The sequence below is a fragment of the Hirundo rustica genome, chromosome 3 (assembly GCF_015227805.2).
Source record: "Hirundo rustica isolate bHirRus1 chromosome 3, bHirRus1.pri.v3, whole genome shotgun sequence".
Classification (NCBI taxonomy): Eukaryota; Metazoa; Chordata; class Aves; order Passeriformes; family Hirundinidae; genus Hirundo; species Hirundo rustica.
This window is the reverse complement of record NC_053452.1, coordinates 102,965,436-102,981,933: the sequence shown is the minus strand read 5'-3', so window position 1 is coordinate 102,981,933 and position 16,498 is coordinate 102,965,436. Positions and strand designations below refer to the sequence as shown.

The following is a 16,498-nucleotide window of genomic DNA, read 5'->3' as shown; positions in this document are numbered from 1 at the left end:
GGCGCTTGCTTTTGTTCAATGTTTTATTGGCTGCAGTTAACACTGCACCTGGGAATGTTTCTCTTAGGAACCACCCCAGGCTACCAAAAAGTGTTTCATGAGGTGATGTATCCACATCACCTGATGTTCACCCCACCCTCCCTCAGGGCATCAGCCTTTCCAGAGGCTTCCTTGAGCAACTTCTCCATCATGGCAGCTGCTACCGACAGCTTTCCCCAGAGCAGGGAAGAGGGCAATACAAGCCCTTCACCAGAGAAGGGTGAAAACAGCTGCTCCTCCTCACAGCCAGCGTCAGAAAGCTGGTGGGTAGGCAAGCTTCAGGACTGTGGTATTGACACTGCCCATGGCCTTGCACAATCACCTTAGGCTTGGTGAGGCTGGTAAGTCATCCAGACCCTCATTGTTAAGTACAAGGCAAAGGAGCTCAGAGCTACATCTGGCCCTATGTGGGATCTACTACCACAAAGAGTCTGTAAATTTTGGGTTTTCATGATGCAGAGCAAACAACACTGAGCTGGCCAGCTGATGTTCAGTCTGTGACCCAAGATACATGCTCAGTCATGTAAACAGGATTCTCTGAAGAGGAAAAGGGAAGGAACTATCAAGAAGTTCTTGATTTAGTTCAGAGGGATTCTGGTCAAACAGGTACGGCAGCAGAGCTGAACTGGCAGCAGGCTTGTTTAAAGACTTGAGAAGCTGGGTTTGTGCCACACACTGGATCCCCAGCACCCAGCAGTACACAGAGCAAAGCTGCTACTGCTGCACCTGCTCTTCAAATAATGCTGGGCACAGACTGTTTTTGCTTGCTAGCAAGCTTTGCCAAGGGTCACATACAAAAACCTTGTACAAATACCTTATAGAAGCTCGTCCCCGGGGGGCCTTCAGAAAGGGGCATTTCCTTGGTCCCTTTTGTTTTCTGTGCAAATTTAGGCATGAATTTATTCTGTCTGTTTTACTTTGTTTGCATGTAGATTTACTCAGAGGTCTTCCCTATGGATATCATAGCTATTTTAGGCTGCCGGTGATGCTTCCTATCCCCCTTGTACATTGATTTGTGGAAAGCCTCCCATCAGAATGCAATTTATTTAAAGGACATTAAATTTTGCCACAGAGGGAAGTTCCATCTAGGCAGCACTGATATGTAAGTACTTGCACATAAGTCACTGTTCAGGGTCATCAAGGGAGACAACAGTGATGGGCACAATAAGTTTTAATGTATGGCTTCATGACAGGCTTGATAGAGTCATAACAAGCTTCCATTAAATTGTGAGTGAATTAAAATATAAATGGGCTTTTTTCCACTTTGTCCATCTGGGGGGGGTGGGGAAAAAGGTAGGTTTGCTGTTCTTTGAAACCCTTCAAACATTCAAATCTTAAAGCCTCACATGCACATTCCGAACAGCAGAAAAAAATGTATTGTGTGTAGTTTTTGTAGGGACTTTTTAAGGGATTTGCTAGCCACAGCTTTTTAGGGTGTAGGTTTATGTCAATTTGTGGAACATAGGTATGTTTGTAACATGAACAGACCTCGTGTCCCAAGATCAGATTTCTGGAGTGGAACAACAGAAGAGGAAAAACAATCCTGTGTCTGAGGGGGATAGGTCAGAAAGTTTGGAAACTTCCATTGTGGCTGGCACTGTTGCAGGCTGTCTGTGCTCTGCTGCACAACACAGCCAACCTCACACTGCTTCTGGTTTTTTTTTTTGGTTTTTTTTTTTTTTTGTTTTTTTAATATAAAACATTATCAACTCAGACTACTGTTATGAAAGCAAATTTCTCAATTTTCACAGTTTCTGACTTCATTGGGTCAGTACACAGGGCTCACATGTAGTAAAGACTGCGTGTATGCAAAAGTAAACACATGTTCATAAATAGACTTTGGAAGCAGCTCCCTACTGGCTCCTGTCCAGAAAGGCAGAAAATAAGGAGGAGGGGAGTGTGCCTCTCTCTTCATTGCGAGTGATTTGTTTTTCTCGTTAATGCTACACATTGTTCAGGACTATTTCTAGGAAGAAGGCAGTCATAAAATCCAATCAATATGTGCTGCAACATTACTGACTAGAAGAAAAACAGCATGTGCAGAACAAGAGGAAGTCTTTGAATAAAATTCTTGGAAAGAAGCATCTCAGAATGCAGTGGGCCAGGAACATTTTTTCTGCTGGTGCACATTTAGTATTTGTTTACACAGAAATCTTTAAAAGTATTTAGAAATATTTTTTAAATGTCAATAATCCCTTGGGCTTAACTGGGCTTTCATTAGTACTAAAATAACTGCATTGGCTTTGAAATTCTTTCACCATATCACACTTTTAGAAGTTCTCTGCCTCTCCTAGTTTCTTCAGTATTTTGCCTAAACAAGGCTCCGTGGCCTGGCAGCCATCAGTCCCTTTATTAAATGCCATATAGTTTTTTCTCCAGGCAGGGCAGTGCTATGGGTGAAGCTTTACAGATCCCTGCCTGTGGAGAATGAAGTTTGTCATCAGTGGGCGCTCCGCAAAGGGCTGGCTGACTCAAGAGTAGACAACCCCAAGTGTTTATTTTACACTCCTGAAGATGCCACTGCAGCTAGACTGATGGTGAAGCGGCACTGGACTGATAGAGGACAACCAGCTGCCCTCAGGAATGCTTTGGGACTGTGTTTTTTGCACTTATTGTTATTGTTTAAAATCAATATGGAGAGACAGGTTACAAGCCCTCCACCTCCAAACCTCCCCCAGAATCCAGGAACACAGTCAAGGCCATCAGAGATCCACCTGTGTCAACGGAGGATCCCAAGTGCTGTTTCTGTTACATACACTGGAATGATTTTCCCAGAAGTAAAATCAAGAGAACATTCAAAGCTAAATTTTGTGAATAATCTTTTATTGCCTATTTTGGACTTTAAAGCTATTCTTGACTTCAATGGATGAAAGATTGTCAACTGTTCTGTGAGAAATTAATGCCTCTTGATACTCCAGATTGGCAGGATTCATTTTTAAACTAACTTCACAGATTAAGTTGTCAGCAAAAAGAAAGATGGTGGCAAGAAATAATCTATTCACTGTAGCAGACTCCTGCATATTTCCTTGTTTTCACTTCATTATCCAACGCCTGCAATGTAATTATTCCTATGTGAAGGGGTTCCTGCAGAGGGCAAGCACATAGGTCCAGCTGTTCTTATTTCATTTGAGGTGCCAACACAATACCTTTTCAGAGCCTTTTTCACCAAGCCACTCTCTTCATTATGTGGCGTCAGTTGAATGGAAACATATCTTTTTTTCTGGGCTGGATTGTTAGTGCTTGTGTTAGTGAGAGCATTGGTTTGGAGTCTCCATGGTATCCAATCCAAAGGTATTTAATATAAGAATTCTACTATATTCAGCCCAGATATACCTGTCTGACTTTAAGAGAGAATAGTTCCCCTTAACTTCAAGGCCACCTTTTTTAAGCGGGATTAGATCCTGGGGCTGACCCTTTTACCTTAAATATTCATAAGAAAGATGGTTACACCTGGATTCTCTTTCTAATCCACAGAGTGTTGCACTATTAGAGCATGATCCATTTAAGCTTCATTAGCATGGCATGACATAGAGTGTTTAATTACAAACTTTTTTCTCTAAATGTACCTCTGACCTGTCTTGGAAAGATAATTTTCATAAGAGCCTGCTATTCTTTTCCCATTAAACTTTCCATCCTTTTTCCCCGCAGGATAGACCTGCTTTTGTATCTCACCTAGAGCACATCACTACCATCAACATCAACTTCTCTTCAGCAAAGCTCTCATAGTCAATGGAAAAGTGAAAACAAGTGCAAAAACACACTGAAAATCACTTTAACAGTCAAAAGAACTTCCTTCATTGCAGCATTAAATTATCACAGAGTCTGTAAAAAATGTATCAAGTTTTCCTAGGGTTTGTAAAGAAAAAAGAGGATGCACTAAGATGCACATTCTATACTGCCGTTTGTTGGCCTTCAGCTGTGCTTTGAAGCTTTAATTTGGGTTCACTTTGTCACATGCTGTACAGGGACAAAATTAAAAAGTGGTGATGCCTCTTTTGTGAAATCCTCATTAATTTAAGCAAAGTTTTCCCAAATCTTAGCATTCAAAAGTCTGGGCAGTCATTCACTCTCTGCTACTTGCCACCAACTTTATTAATGTAATAAGGAACAAGTCATCATTAATGTAGGCAGCCTAGGATGAGCTGAAGGGTTTGTTTGACATGTGTGGCAGGGTCAGGAACATGCTATACAGCTACCAGAAGGCCAGCAAGTAGTCAGGACATATGTCTGCTCCAGCCTGGTTTCAGGAATGTTGTCTGAGGACTCACAAAGCAGAAAATAAGCTACTGGTGTTGCCAAGCAATTAAGACCACTGTTCAATATCTGTGAACTGAGACAAACGAGTTAAAGTGAGGAACTGCTTCTCCCATGTGTAAATGTTGCACAGATTCCTAGTGAGTAGGAATTCCCAAACCTTAGAGGGAGCCTAAGTGAGCTCACACTTCCCTGTCTAGGGAGTCGAGAGACAGAGACAATTCCAAAGACTGTTACTCCAACAGGATTGTTGCCTTTGGACTGTAGAAATAAGTCCTTCAGTGGATTCAAACAAAACCTATCTTTCCACTGAAGTGAGGTAACAAACCGGCAGCATCCTATTTTGTTCCTTTTTTTTCTCCACTGTGGGTGGAGATCAAATGAATCCACAGGAAAACGGGAGGTGGGAGCCCCAGGGAACCTGTGGGAATCCTTGGAGTGGCTGAGATTGAGGTTTCTTCCCCAGATGCCATGCGAAGAAGGGCTAGATGCTGATGCCTCTGGTGTTTGGCAGCCCTCCTCTGGAGGGCAAATGTTCCTTTCAGCTCCTGCCAAAAGCTAAGGAAAAGCATTGTTGGGCTGGAAGAAGCCCAGCTCTTGCCTACAGCTTACGTCGGTGCTGTGTTGAAGGAAACCTTTTCCCCATCAGCTGGTGTCCCCCTGCCCCTGGACCTGTCAACCTTCACCCTCCAAATCTGCTTCACTCTCACCATTAACCCCCATCTGTTCCCAGCCTTTCTGCCAAACCTGGATTCATCACCACAGGCTTTCATGCTTATTTGTCCTTTCTTGCTTATAAGCTACAAGTAAAGTACCCAACCCAAGCAAAAGCCAAATCTGGATCCTGCAGTAAGCACTGGGTTAATTCTCAGTCCAGAATATTTTCATAGTTCCACATCCATTGCAGAAACTTCCCTCTCCTACCCAGCTGCCCAGAGCTGCCAAGAAAACTGAGGAAACTTGACCATTGCCACTCCTGCTGCAAAAACCTCCCACCCCTCAAGCACAGGCTGCCTGAAGGAAATTAGACACCTGCTTTGGTCTTCTTCTTGCAGTCGTGAAGTGTTGGTATAGTATGTCTGCCAAACCACTATTAATAAACTACCTTTTTGTCTGTCACAGTTTTACCAAGATAAAATGCCATTCCTTCTACCATCCATCTTCTTTTTGTTTCACAGGTCCTGGCAGAGCTCTCTTTCTGTACTATTTCCTGATGTATTGAGATTTGTGCAGCACTTCCAACTGATGAAGATAAAATTAGTGAATTAGTCAAATAAGAGTTAAAGGAAGCTTCTTGTTCTCTGTTAAACAGTTAGGACCTGATTATCCACAACCTGCTATCCAAGGGGGAAAAATGAGAGAAAGTGTATTCATTTTGAGGAAAACATGAGCTTTCTAGCATGGGTTATATACACAGGTGTTGCTGTGGTCTGTGTCTATCGTCATGGGCTTGTCTTTTACAAGTCTAATACAGCTACTGGAGGGAAGCAGGAGGGGAATTTGATGAAAAATAGGACTGATGTCTTAATTTAAATTTCTTTCACTTAGTTTTACTTTTCACATAGAAGAGGGAAAAAGTTTTATTGTGTTTGTACTCTGTTTATTAACTGCATTACCCTGCTCACATGCAGCACAGCCTGATGGATGTCACAATACATTGCAAAAGGTGTTATTAACATAATCCGCTTTCAACAGACAGAGCAGCTGAGAAAATTGCAGAGGGTTATTGAAACACATCCAGCAGTGTGAGGGAAAATAGCTTTGTCATCCTGTCTCAGGCCAGCACTGTGCTGACCAGGGCAAGAGCCACAGCTTATTTCTCAGTCTTAGCTGAGAGTCAAGTCTTCCTTGACTTACATTCAAGTTTTGTCCTCTATTGCACAGACAACATTAAATTTCCAGGAGAAGGGATTTAGGAGCACCCAAACTTTTAAAATCAAAGGTCAGGTGTGTAATTGCTTTAAGTTAGCTCACTTGCAATGACTGTTGCATTTCTACTGACCTTACAAAAGCACCAGGATTCATACAGTGAATCCCATTTAGCTAAGGAAATAAAGATGAAGGGCATTTAAATACCCATTGGGAACACTCTCCTACAGGTTTAATCTGGTTTTGGGGGTTTTCTTAATAAGGCTAAAACAGATTAAGGTAACTGTTGTTTTTCAAAAAAAGTTTTCAAATATTTATTGCTCATTATTTAATTATTAAAGAGTATATTTCCACTGAATTTCCAAAGTGTCCCTCTGAAGGAATGCTGCTCCTCAGATGCTTTTGACTCATGACAACCTCTAAGCAAAACTGGCAAAGTAGAGGGGCTCAGAAATTCATAATGAAAGAAAATCCTTGAATTCTAGGGGATTTCTCAGAGATATTTACTGAGATGAAAATCCCATGAAGCCTCGATTTATACCTCTCCCTGATCCTTCTCTGCCTTAAAATATCCAAGATCCATGGGATACTAAAATACTTAGAAAAAGATTAGGTAATCCATCATAATTTCCATATTTAAAAGGAAAATTAATTATTTTATTAGCAAAGCTATGCTGAATTCCTAATTGCTTGTGTAAATAAAAATTACCCTGAGTTACCTGATGATATATTGTTTGCTTTTAAAAGGTCACCTCCATCCTGTAGCAGATTGCAATGTGGATGGTGTTAGAGTCAAAGCTGTACCACTGCAGAGGGTAAGCAGAGAGAATACCCCAGCACAATGCAGGAAAAAACACTCCTGAGAGGAAGAAATTTAAAGTGAATAAATTAAAAGCTTGCAAATCAGTTTGCAGGTATCCAAAATATCTCAGTATAAGGATACATCCAGATTAACTAACCTTTTTTTAAAGGGTGCATCCAGTTTAATTGGTTTTACTTGCTACAAGCTGTTAAATATCATATGGCCTCATTTCTAAGAAGGGGAAGATAAGTATCAGGTGTCAGCCAAAAATAATATGTGGGACCACTGGAGGGCACTTTTGATTTAAAAATCCCTCACTTTAAAAGCCTTTTGGCAGCAATACAACGTCTGCAAAAGCGAGAGAGAGCAGAACTGGGGCTTGCCGCTTGTTCATGAAAATTCAATAGAAAATATTTATTTAATTTTAAGATATTTTGTAGCCTAGAAGAGCTTGAGGAAATTCTGGACAATAATCTTTATGAAACATATATTCTCGCTATTTTTTTTTCCTTATTACAGATTTATACAATGTGACTGTTTTGGCCTGGAACACATAACATTAATGAATCAATTAATTGAAACAACAACTAGAGATTGTGTTAGAATCAAAAAGACTGTATTTTTTGTCTATGTTGCTATGCACACACACTTCTAGCTCTGCCTTTAAAAGAAGAATATGGTAAATCTATTCACTTGATCCATGGATCGGATAGCTGCCACATGATCCAAGTTCTTGAAGGAAAGGCTCCAAGTTTACTGAAGGACTAAAGAATGAGCAAAGAAAAGCATCAATTCTCTGTGTACTGGATTTATTTCTAGAATAATTCTGCAAACTTACTCCTCTCAGCAGTCTTCCTTAGATGATTAATACAGTTCACTTTAGGGGGAGAAGGGGCCTGGATAAAAAAAAAAATATTAGGCCAGCTGCCAGTGTTCAGTCTGTCCTTTTGCATTTTTTTTCCTTGTTGACTTGGGCATTCTTGAAAGGGGGCTGCTTCCTGGCCTCCCTTGCTTTGGGGCAGCAGCCGTGCAATTCCTCGTCCCCATTTCTGTTGGGCAAAGTGCAATTTGCTCATCCATTATAGCAGAGCATTTCTCTGCAAAGCCAAAAAACTGGCATTACTACCAAGATCAGACCACGGCTTTTGTGAAATTCAGAAGACAGAAGGGAAAAAAGGAAAAGAGGGCAAGAAAAAATGCAAAACACACAAATGCCTCCTTCAGGTATTTTCTTCTTGTCTTTTCTGCATGGAGGATGAAGAATTTATTGTGAGCAGGCATGTCTCCATTGCCTGGTAACAGTGCCTGTAATATAGAATCTGCTGTCTTTGAGTAAATGATTCCCTTTTTGTGCTGTGGTCTGTGGTTTTGATGATGAACTTCCCTAGGGACTGTGAAGATAAAAATCACAGTTGCGTACTTGTTGAAGATTTAAAGAGCTGTAACTTCTAAATGGTACTACTGAGGGATGAACAGGCTTTTGCCTCCTGCCTCTGAGCACAGTGGCAGGGTCACAGGAAGCTGAGCCTGATGAAAACTCACAGTGAAGCCCACAAAATTCATCCCTACAAGACAGAACACAAAAAGGCTATGCAAAGCTGAGTGAAGGCTCTCCTTTGCTGTCAGCTTTCACCGGCAGGCAGCAGCACTGGTGTAAAGAACTCAGGGATGGTGGTGAAGTTACAGCAGAAACTACCAGCTCCATTTGGAACAATACAGATAGATCATAGATTAAAGGGGAAACAGTTTTACAAACTTCTTTTTCTCACTGCATTAATATATATGATATACTGGTAAATTCTCATAGAATTAGTGGCTGATTTTCCTATGAGTGTGGCTACTAGTACCAAAAGAGAGAAAATTGTTTCTGAGTATGGTCTTGGGGCTACTTCCATTCCCCATTTCAGGATCTGCAATCCCAGGTGTCATTTACCTCAGTTCTAATACACAGTGCGTCTGAACTGGGAGCGTGGGGCAGTGTGAGGCAGTGTGCCCTGACAGGATGACCATGCACAAGGCTTTGAGTAAAACATGTCCTTCTCTTCTCATTGCTCCTTTGCTCCACAGGCAAGCACAGCTCTGTTTTCCGCTCCCATGCTCATTCTCACGCCTGCCTCTAGCCTTCCCCATATGCAGCTCCATTTGCAATTTCTAAATTATTTCTAGCTCTATAAAAGCAATGAGATCCCCAAGCTCACCTGGTCCCATTTCTTTAGCATATTCCGCACCCCAAATATATAATTTCAAGCAAAGTAAAAGACAGTTCTGTATTTTCTGGACCATTTTGCCATGCAGGCTTTTTCAATGATCTCCCCAGGTTGTGTGCATAAAAAACAGAGGGGATATATTCTGAGGTGCCAAAACCATGGTCCCTTTTTGTGCACTCTCTGTTGTGGCATCCATGGCCTCATGGCTCCCTGGGTGATGTCAGTGGGAAATGCTCAGTTGATGACAGACCAGCCTTTATCTGCTCACTGATTTGGAACAGAAGCTCTTTGGGAAGATGGAGTGGAAGTGTCAGACTTGTGCTGCTTTTCAGGAAGCTTTTTCTTACCTCCCAGAGACAGGGGACTTTAAATTGAAAAGAGTTTTGACCTTTGCCATGACTGGTAACAGCTTGATAAGGTTTTAAATGCAGACACCTAAAAGCTGGTAGCAGGAAACAAATAATGTGTGACTGCTTTCAATAATCTCAGGTTTTAAGACAGCTCTGGTTCTTCGAGATGTGTTTGTGCTTTCCGCCTGCTTGGATTGGGTTTTCTTATCGGCTCCACTTTTCAGAATGTTTTACACTTGCAGCCTAGACCTCAGTAGGTTTTGTTTAGCTGCTCAGTTGCTGAAGCTCAGCCTTGGGCTGACCAGTCCTTGGACTGTGGCCTTGACAAGGTGCAAAACCCTACTCCAAGTGAGACTGAGTTGTCGCAGAGCACTTCAAAGAGTAGGAGAGTCAGAAACAGAGAGGTTGACACTGTGTCTGCATTTATGGCAGCATAAGATAAATAAGTGTTATTAAAGCATTACTCATCATGCAAATTAAGGTTATGGTGCAAAGGCAGTGGAGGTGATGGGAGTTGGAGGTCGAAGCAGCTGACAGCCACTCATGACCCTCACAGCCTTTCGTCCCCGTGGACCAAGCTGAACTTTCAGATCTATATTAAGACAGGGCAGGCTCTCTGAAACATGATCTCCAGATACAGAATGATCACTGACCTCCCACAACCTGCCCTAAATAAAATGCAAAAGGACTTGGTCTGCAGTCAGCTCCCCAAAGAGTGAACCACAGGGAAGGGTCTGGGTTCAACTTACTGTTTGTTTTTCAGTAGGGGGGAAGGCAGCACACGTGGTTGGTGCTGGAGGAAAGCAGACCTGCAGTGAATACTGCTGAGGCTTATTTACCCTTGCAAAAATACATCCTCCACTCTCTGAAGGGTCAGCCCTCCAAAACGGGAGCAGGGAGCTGCGATGGGGCAGCCCCTGCTCCCTGGCTGCTGCCAACCGGCCGGGCACGGCAGGGTAAGGCCACTGTGGGGGAAAGATGCTCTTGCCCCTGAAAAGTCTGGAGTCTGCTCAGGAGATGGCTGCTAAAAGGCCAACAAAATAAAACAGAAGGAGAACTGACGGCGTGGCCCCTGTGCATGGGGCAATAGTTGATCCCTGTGCCCGAAGCGGTACAGGTCAGCCGCAGATGAGAAAGCAGAGAGGAATCAGGCCCCATGGGAGAGATCCTTGCCCGGCAAAGGTGCTTGGGATGGAGCAGTCCCAGAGCCAGAGCGTTGCCATCTGCAGGGAGAGCTGGGAACAGCCCTGCTGTCGGAGTAGCTGCGGCTGTCCTTGCTGTGAAGGGCAGGGCCGCGGCCCTCGGGCAATGGCTCCGCCTCGGGCCGCTCTGAGCCGGCACAGCTGAGGCGCCGTGAGAGCAGCCCGGGCCTCCCTGCTCTGGCTGACGTACCCAGGCTGTCTGGCGCACTAAAACTCTCACTGTCAGAAACATGCAGGAGTTCTTAGATTTCAGAGGAAACTGATGCTTCTTAAATTGCTACCGACTCTGGAATCTGGTAAATCCAGGACTGCCTGCGGCCCCAGAGGAATGACAGTGCTTTGTCACGGCCAGTGGTTTGCCCTGGGACTGGGAAGACAATGATGGAAACTTGCCCCGAGGAGCCAACCTGTCCCTCTCCCACAGCAGCATCAACTGCAGCGGCAGCGCTGGCAGCAAACAGCGATGCAGCAAGGTGTTGCATTTCTGGAAGGCATCTCCCGAAGGATCTCAAAACACAACAAAAGATTCAGGTTAAATGAACCTGAGTTCATTTTCACAAGGAGTATTTCTACAAATGCTCCTTTTGGTAGAGGTGAAAGTTGTAGAAATTCTTCTGAACATGAAGGTCTCGAGCAGAGATCTTAGAGCACAGCTACTGAATAATTTGAAACACTAGCAAATAAAACCCGTATTTTGCCTAGGGAAGTATAGGACAGTTTGTATATGATGCAGGAATTTGCACAGTTCTCCTTGATGTCTATGTTTTGACAGGCCCAGTTTTGACCATCATCCCCACATGTTATATCAGCTTCTCTCAGTCATGCCTAATTTATTTGTTATTTTTTATTTATTCCTCTTCCACAAAGAACATAAGTGTAGAATCTCATTCATAACCCTACAGAAAACAAACATCTGTATGACATAATTTGTTTGGTCCTCTTGCAACATCATGATAAACCAGAGGAAGTTCGAAGTCTAAATGCTTACAAAAACAAATTTTTGCTTCTGGAAGCATGTAAGTTTTTAATCACATGCTGCATTTCAAAGCCTGTAGCTCATATGGGTTTTTTTGCATACCTAGGGAATCTTTTTTATTGAGGAGCTCTCTGTGATGAACTTCTAATATTCTCAAATATATGTATTCTGTCATCCTCTCCAAAGACCAAATTTTTCTCTGTACTCTACAACACAGTGATAGGCAGAACCACTTCAGTAAATCTATAGAAGTAAATGGTTCTTCTTTTCTGATGTCCCCAGCAGAAGCCCAGACTCAGCAGCTCCTAAAGGCCAATAGCAACAGTTTCAAATGATATTTAGCACATCTATTTCTATCAGAAATCTGATATTCTTTATATGCTGAAAAACACTGTTTATTATACTTGTAATGAAACATACATTCACTGCAAAATGGATTGTTCAAGGGAGCAGTGGGATCCATGACTTTCCTTGGCAATTTAAGAGACTTATATGTGGCAAAAATTTTTAGAAGGAAACTAAAGCTAAATTGCACATCATAGAAATGCAATAGTTATATTGTTGTGTAGGATATCTTAATTTTTAATAAAGGTGAAAGCCAGGAGTTCAATGACATTTGAAGTTTAAAGAAAAAAATAAAATCCCTGAATTCTTTGTTCCTTCTCAATTTGGTTTATACTGAATAAAGTCTTGATGTTCCTTAGTGCTCCAACCATCAGTGAATTAGTAAATCCCATCTTTCCCCACCCAGACTCCATTCTGCTCAGTCTGTAGGGAATTTTCAGTGGAAATAGAAAGTTGCCACCTTTGTTTAATTTAGAAATCAACACCTATAAACTATCTTCCTATCTGTCAAAACAGACATCTACCAACACACAAATACCAGGAAACCTGTGTCCTGATAGTGAGAACAACTGGTGCTCATTTTCACCCTCCCTGCATGCTCCTCCAAATATGAGACTACTTTAAATCCATGTTCCTATCATCAGCAAAATCAATTTATTCAATGCATTCTGCCTTCAAAATGTAAAAGTCTCAGATAATTCCTTGGATACCTGCAGGACATAGCAGTTCTTGACATATCACACACATTCCTGCCTGACCACATTTCAAATACTGTCATTCCCTGAAAAATCATAGATGTGTGTACCTATAAAAAGATGTGAAAACCATATAAGAAACCATGAATATTAATTTCAAAGCATTTATTTATTTTTTTATTATTTTTAAAATGTAATTGAAAGCCTTGGCTCTAACACATCCTGCCTTTTCCTGAAACTTAACAAATTGCCAGGCGATTCAGTAGAGCTGTTCCTATTTCTACCCAAAGTCCTTTCAGAGGGAATTCATCCTCTATCTTTCTGCAAGAAACCTGTACTAACCCACATCCTCTCCAGCAGCATTAGGCACCAGCCCAGACCTTAAAACATAGGACCATGCAGCCACTGTTAGGGGGGCATCCAGGCAGATTTTATTTCATTAAGGCAGCTTCAGTCTTACTGAGAAAAATGGCAGGATGTTTCTGTTTTTCACTGGCTCTTTTTTAATGCAGACCTCCAGAGCAAACCGTAACACTGTTCTTTATATCTTTTTCCCTCCATTATACCTAAAAGTTGCCTTTCAACTGTGTAGCTTTGCATAGCTGGTAAGACAGCAAAGCAGACATTACAGAATCAGTCAAGTTTCCTTGTAGAACCTGATATACACAGGAGAAGCAAAAGGTTTTCCCCGTTCAATTCTTTTTAAAAAGTCCACAGGCTGAACTAGAAGAGACAACAAAACCATTGATGAAACAGACTTCAACAGGAGACTAAAAATTCTGCTGATATTCAGTACTATTGAGGGTTACATAGCACAGCTTGTAACATCTTTCTAAAGATTTAAGTGTTATTTATGTGACCTTAGGGCACAGTCTCTTACCCAAGACCAAGGGGAGCCAATGGGGGTCTCTGGATGATCTTCCTCCTCAGACGACATCCTGAGTGGGTAGTTTTTCCCTGTTCTTCACATTCACCACTAAAGCCACTGTTGGTTTCTGCCATATACAAAAACGCTGCCTTCAGATTTTAGCTGTAGACAACAAAGCTCCAGAGAATATAATTTCGCAGTGATCATGTTCTTGCTAATTTTACCTGCCAAAGTTCTTGGAAGCAGAGTCAGAGCAAGAAACCTGAGCTCAGTAAACCAGAGCACACTCCTTGCAACTGACTCCTCAAGTGCTCTAGTTCAGTCAAAAGGTTCTGTGAAGAATTAGAGCCTGAAAAATATAAATTCACTTCCAGCTGGTATCCTAACTTTCATAAAGGATTTTATGGTCAGACAGTTAACTGAGTTATAAATTCCAGGAAGAGAATACAAGGAATTTTTGCTGCCAATATTTTAGTATCATCATTAAGCGCATTTTGTACGGATTTTAATAGTTCAAATTTTTTTTTCAAGGCTGGCTCTTAATGCCACAATCTAATTCTGCCTTTCTGCACGGCTGCACAACTCCACAACTGTAACTGTATGAGTGAGAAGACAGCACAGCTTTTCTATTTCTCTGTGCAATAATATTTGAAAAAGGACCATTTTTGTTTACATTTTTTCCTTTTGGTCTTCTGTTTGTACCTAGTTTGGTAGTATATAGAATCCCCACAGATCCATACGAATCACACACTATTTATTTATCAGGTAAACTTGTCCTGAATCTTTTGAGAGTTCTGGCTCTGTCTGAGGGGACAGCTGAGTCCAGCATCTTGAAGTCGCTTCTGGCAGCTGGCAGGAATGGCAGCCTTGCCACCAAGATACAGCCTGAGATTTTGTGTTCAAACTGACCGCCAGCTCACAGCTATGATACACTTTCACATTTAAAACCTATGGCTTGCATTTTGTTATTTATCATCCCTCTGCTTATAAGGCAGCTGGCTGCAAAAGCTGGTGAAGTTGCTTCAAAACCCCAGAACCCTTCTATCACATGTCTGACTTTGGGCTTCTAAATCTTTCCACTGTTACGTAATGAAATGGGCTATTTATAGCACCCTACTGCAGGAGAGTCCTAGCATTAACCATGAGGTGATAACAGTTATCAAATGAACAAATATGCCCAGCTATGCTTCATATTTAACCCTAGGCTATAAATTCAGTGAGTAGGAAAATAATCAATCAATGGAAAAACTCTGGAAATAAGGCATAGAGTAGAGAAATAGCCTGTTGCCAGCATGTGAGTGTCACTAAGTAGGCAGCATGTAAAGATAGAGGACTAGAAAGTGACAGTCCTCTGTGACAGCTGGCAGCTCACCAGGCACTGTCAGCTGGAAGATTAGGTTATCACAGGCTGGACAGTGTGTTGTTTTCAACAGCAACATCAGCATCAGCTGTGCTTGCCTCTGTCACCCTTTCTATCCCAAAATACATACAGGACTGCTTAAAGTTTGAAATACTTTCCTAAAACAATTTGTTTTGGGGTCTCAAGAAGACCGGTGGCATTGTAGCTGAGAGTTCAATTCCCTGCTGCATGGAGTTGCCTTTAAGCTTTGGGAGTATTGGGAATGAGTTTTGCTCCTGTGTATCAACCAAAATTAACACAGTTGCCAAACTGCTTTAAATGCCTGACATCACAAAGGAAGTGCCAGTTTGTATCACAGGACAAGCATTAGATGCAGGCAACCCACTCTGAGCTCGCTCCAGTTGCTCACTGGGCTATGGGATTCTGCTGGGCTCCCTCAGCATCCCTCCAGCACTGTCACAGCCTCCTGCTGCTGTTCCTGACCTGCTCCTGAAACCCTGGCACTCTGACCCACTGCAGCCAGTTCCAGATGGACTGACTTTAGACCTGATGAGTGTCCTAGGATCACAGGACACTGATGTGGAAGGCATTTGGAAGAGATCTAATCATCAGAAAAAAAATGATGCTTACTTGGACTCTTTCACACTTCACATTAGAAACTCTGAATCTGAAGCACCCCAGTAGCCAAGTCACCCTCAAGTTGTAGAGGAACTCTTCCAAGACAAAATAGCATGCCACTTAAGTTACTAAGATGCTCAAGTTACTCGTTTCTGTTGTACACCAAATATTAAGACTGTAAGCACAGAAACCCATTTATTAGCTATCTGAAAAAATCACATTTGCTTTCTGGAACAATTTTGGGGAAGGAAATTCAATATAATTCTTCTTATTTCAGATAAACAGGGAAATGCCACACCTAATGAATTTCAATGGCATTCCTGCCCCTGCTGAAAGGTCTATTCACCAAATTTAAAAGACAGGAATCAATGTTTTTTGGAGTAATTTTCCACTGTTCCACCCATTTCTTGTGAAAAGCTTTCTTTCAGGCTGTGATGGGTAAGTATAACGATCTATCAGAAACAGCATTTAAATCATTGTAATATGCTGCATAATGTTTATTTATCAACTTCTTCAAGAAGTGGGTGTGCATCTTTCCCAGCACATTGTATTCCTGAAGCCTTTGTCATTTTCTGAACCATCTGATTTCAGGCACTTCCCACCTTCACCAAGAAGCACTAACAAGTGTGGGCATTTCTCCTGGGCAATGTAGATGTATCCAGTGGCTGCTGTTCCTAGATCAATGCATCTGGTATCCTTGTCCAAGGGTGACCATCACCAAACACTTCTGATCAATATACCCATAAATGGAATAATAACTTGATGTCAAAGGACCTTTCTCCATTGATAAATCTTTCATAAATTATGACAATGTTTCCCAGACTTTTCCCAAGGTTCTCCTCCCCACTAACTGCTCTCCATCCCACCTTCTTGCTGTCACACCCACACAGCCAGGCCACAGTTTCTTTGCCTT

General features: G+C 42.0%; 1 protein-coding gene across 5 annotated transcripts in view; it reads right to left on the bottom strand.

Annotated features, from left to right (window-relative positions):
* The window catches only part of LPIN1 (lipin 1), an 80,830-nt gene extending 66,976 nt beyond the window's left edge, over positions 1–13,854 (bottom strand). For 2 of the 5 annotated variants that reach the window (XM_040057435.2, XM_040057438.2), the window contains exon 1: positions 13,620–13,803. In XM_040057435.2, the coding sequence (XP_039913369.1) occupies positions 13,620–13,676 (57 nt within the window). In that variant the 5' untranslated portion in view covers positions 13,677–13,803. Of the gene's footprint in view, positions 1–13,619; positions 13,805–13,831 lie in introns of those variants that run through there. The other 3 variants (XM_040057428.2, XM_040057431.2, XM_040057429.1) reach the window with 3 other exon arrangements.
* Between the last annotated feature and the right edge of the window lie 2,644 nt (positions 13,855–16,498).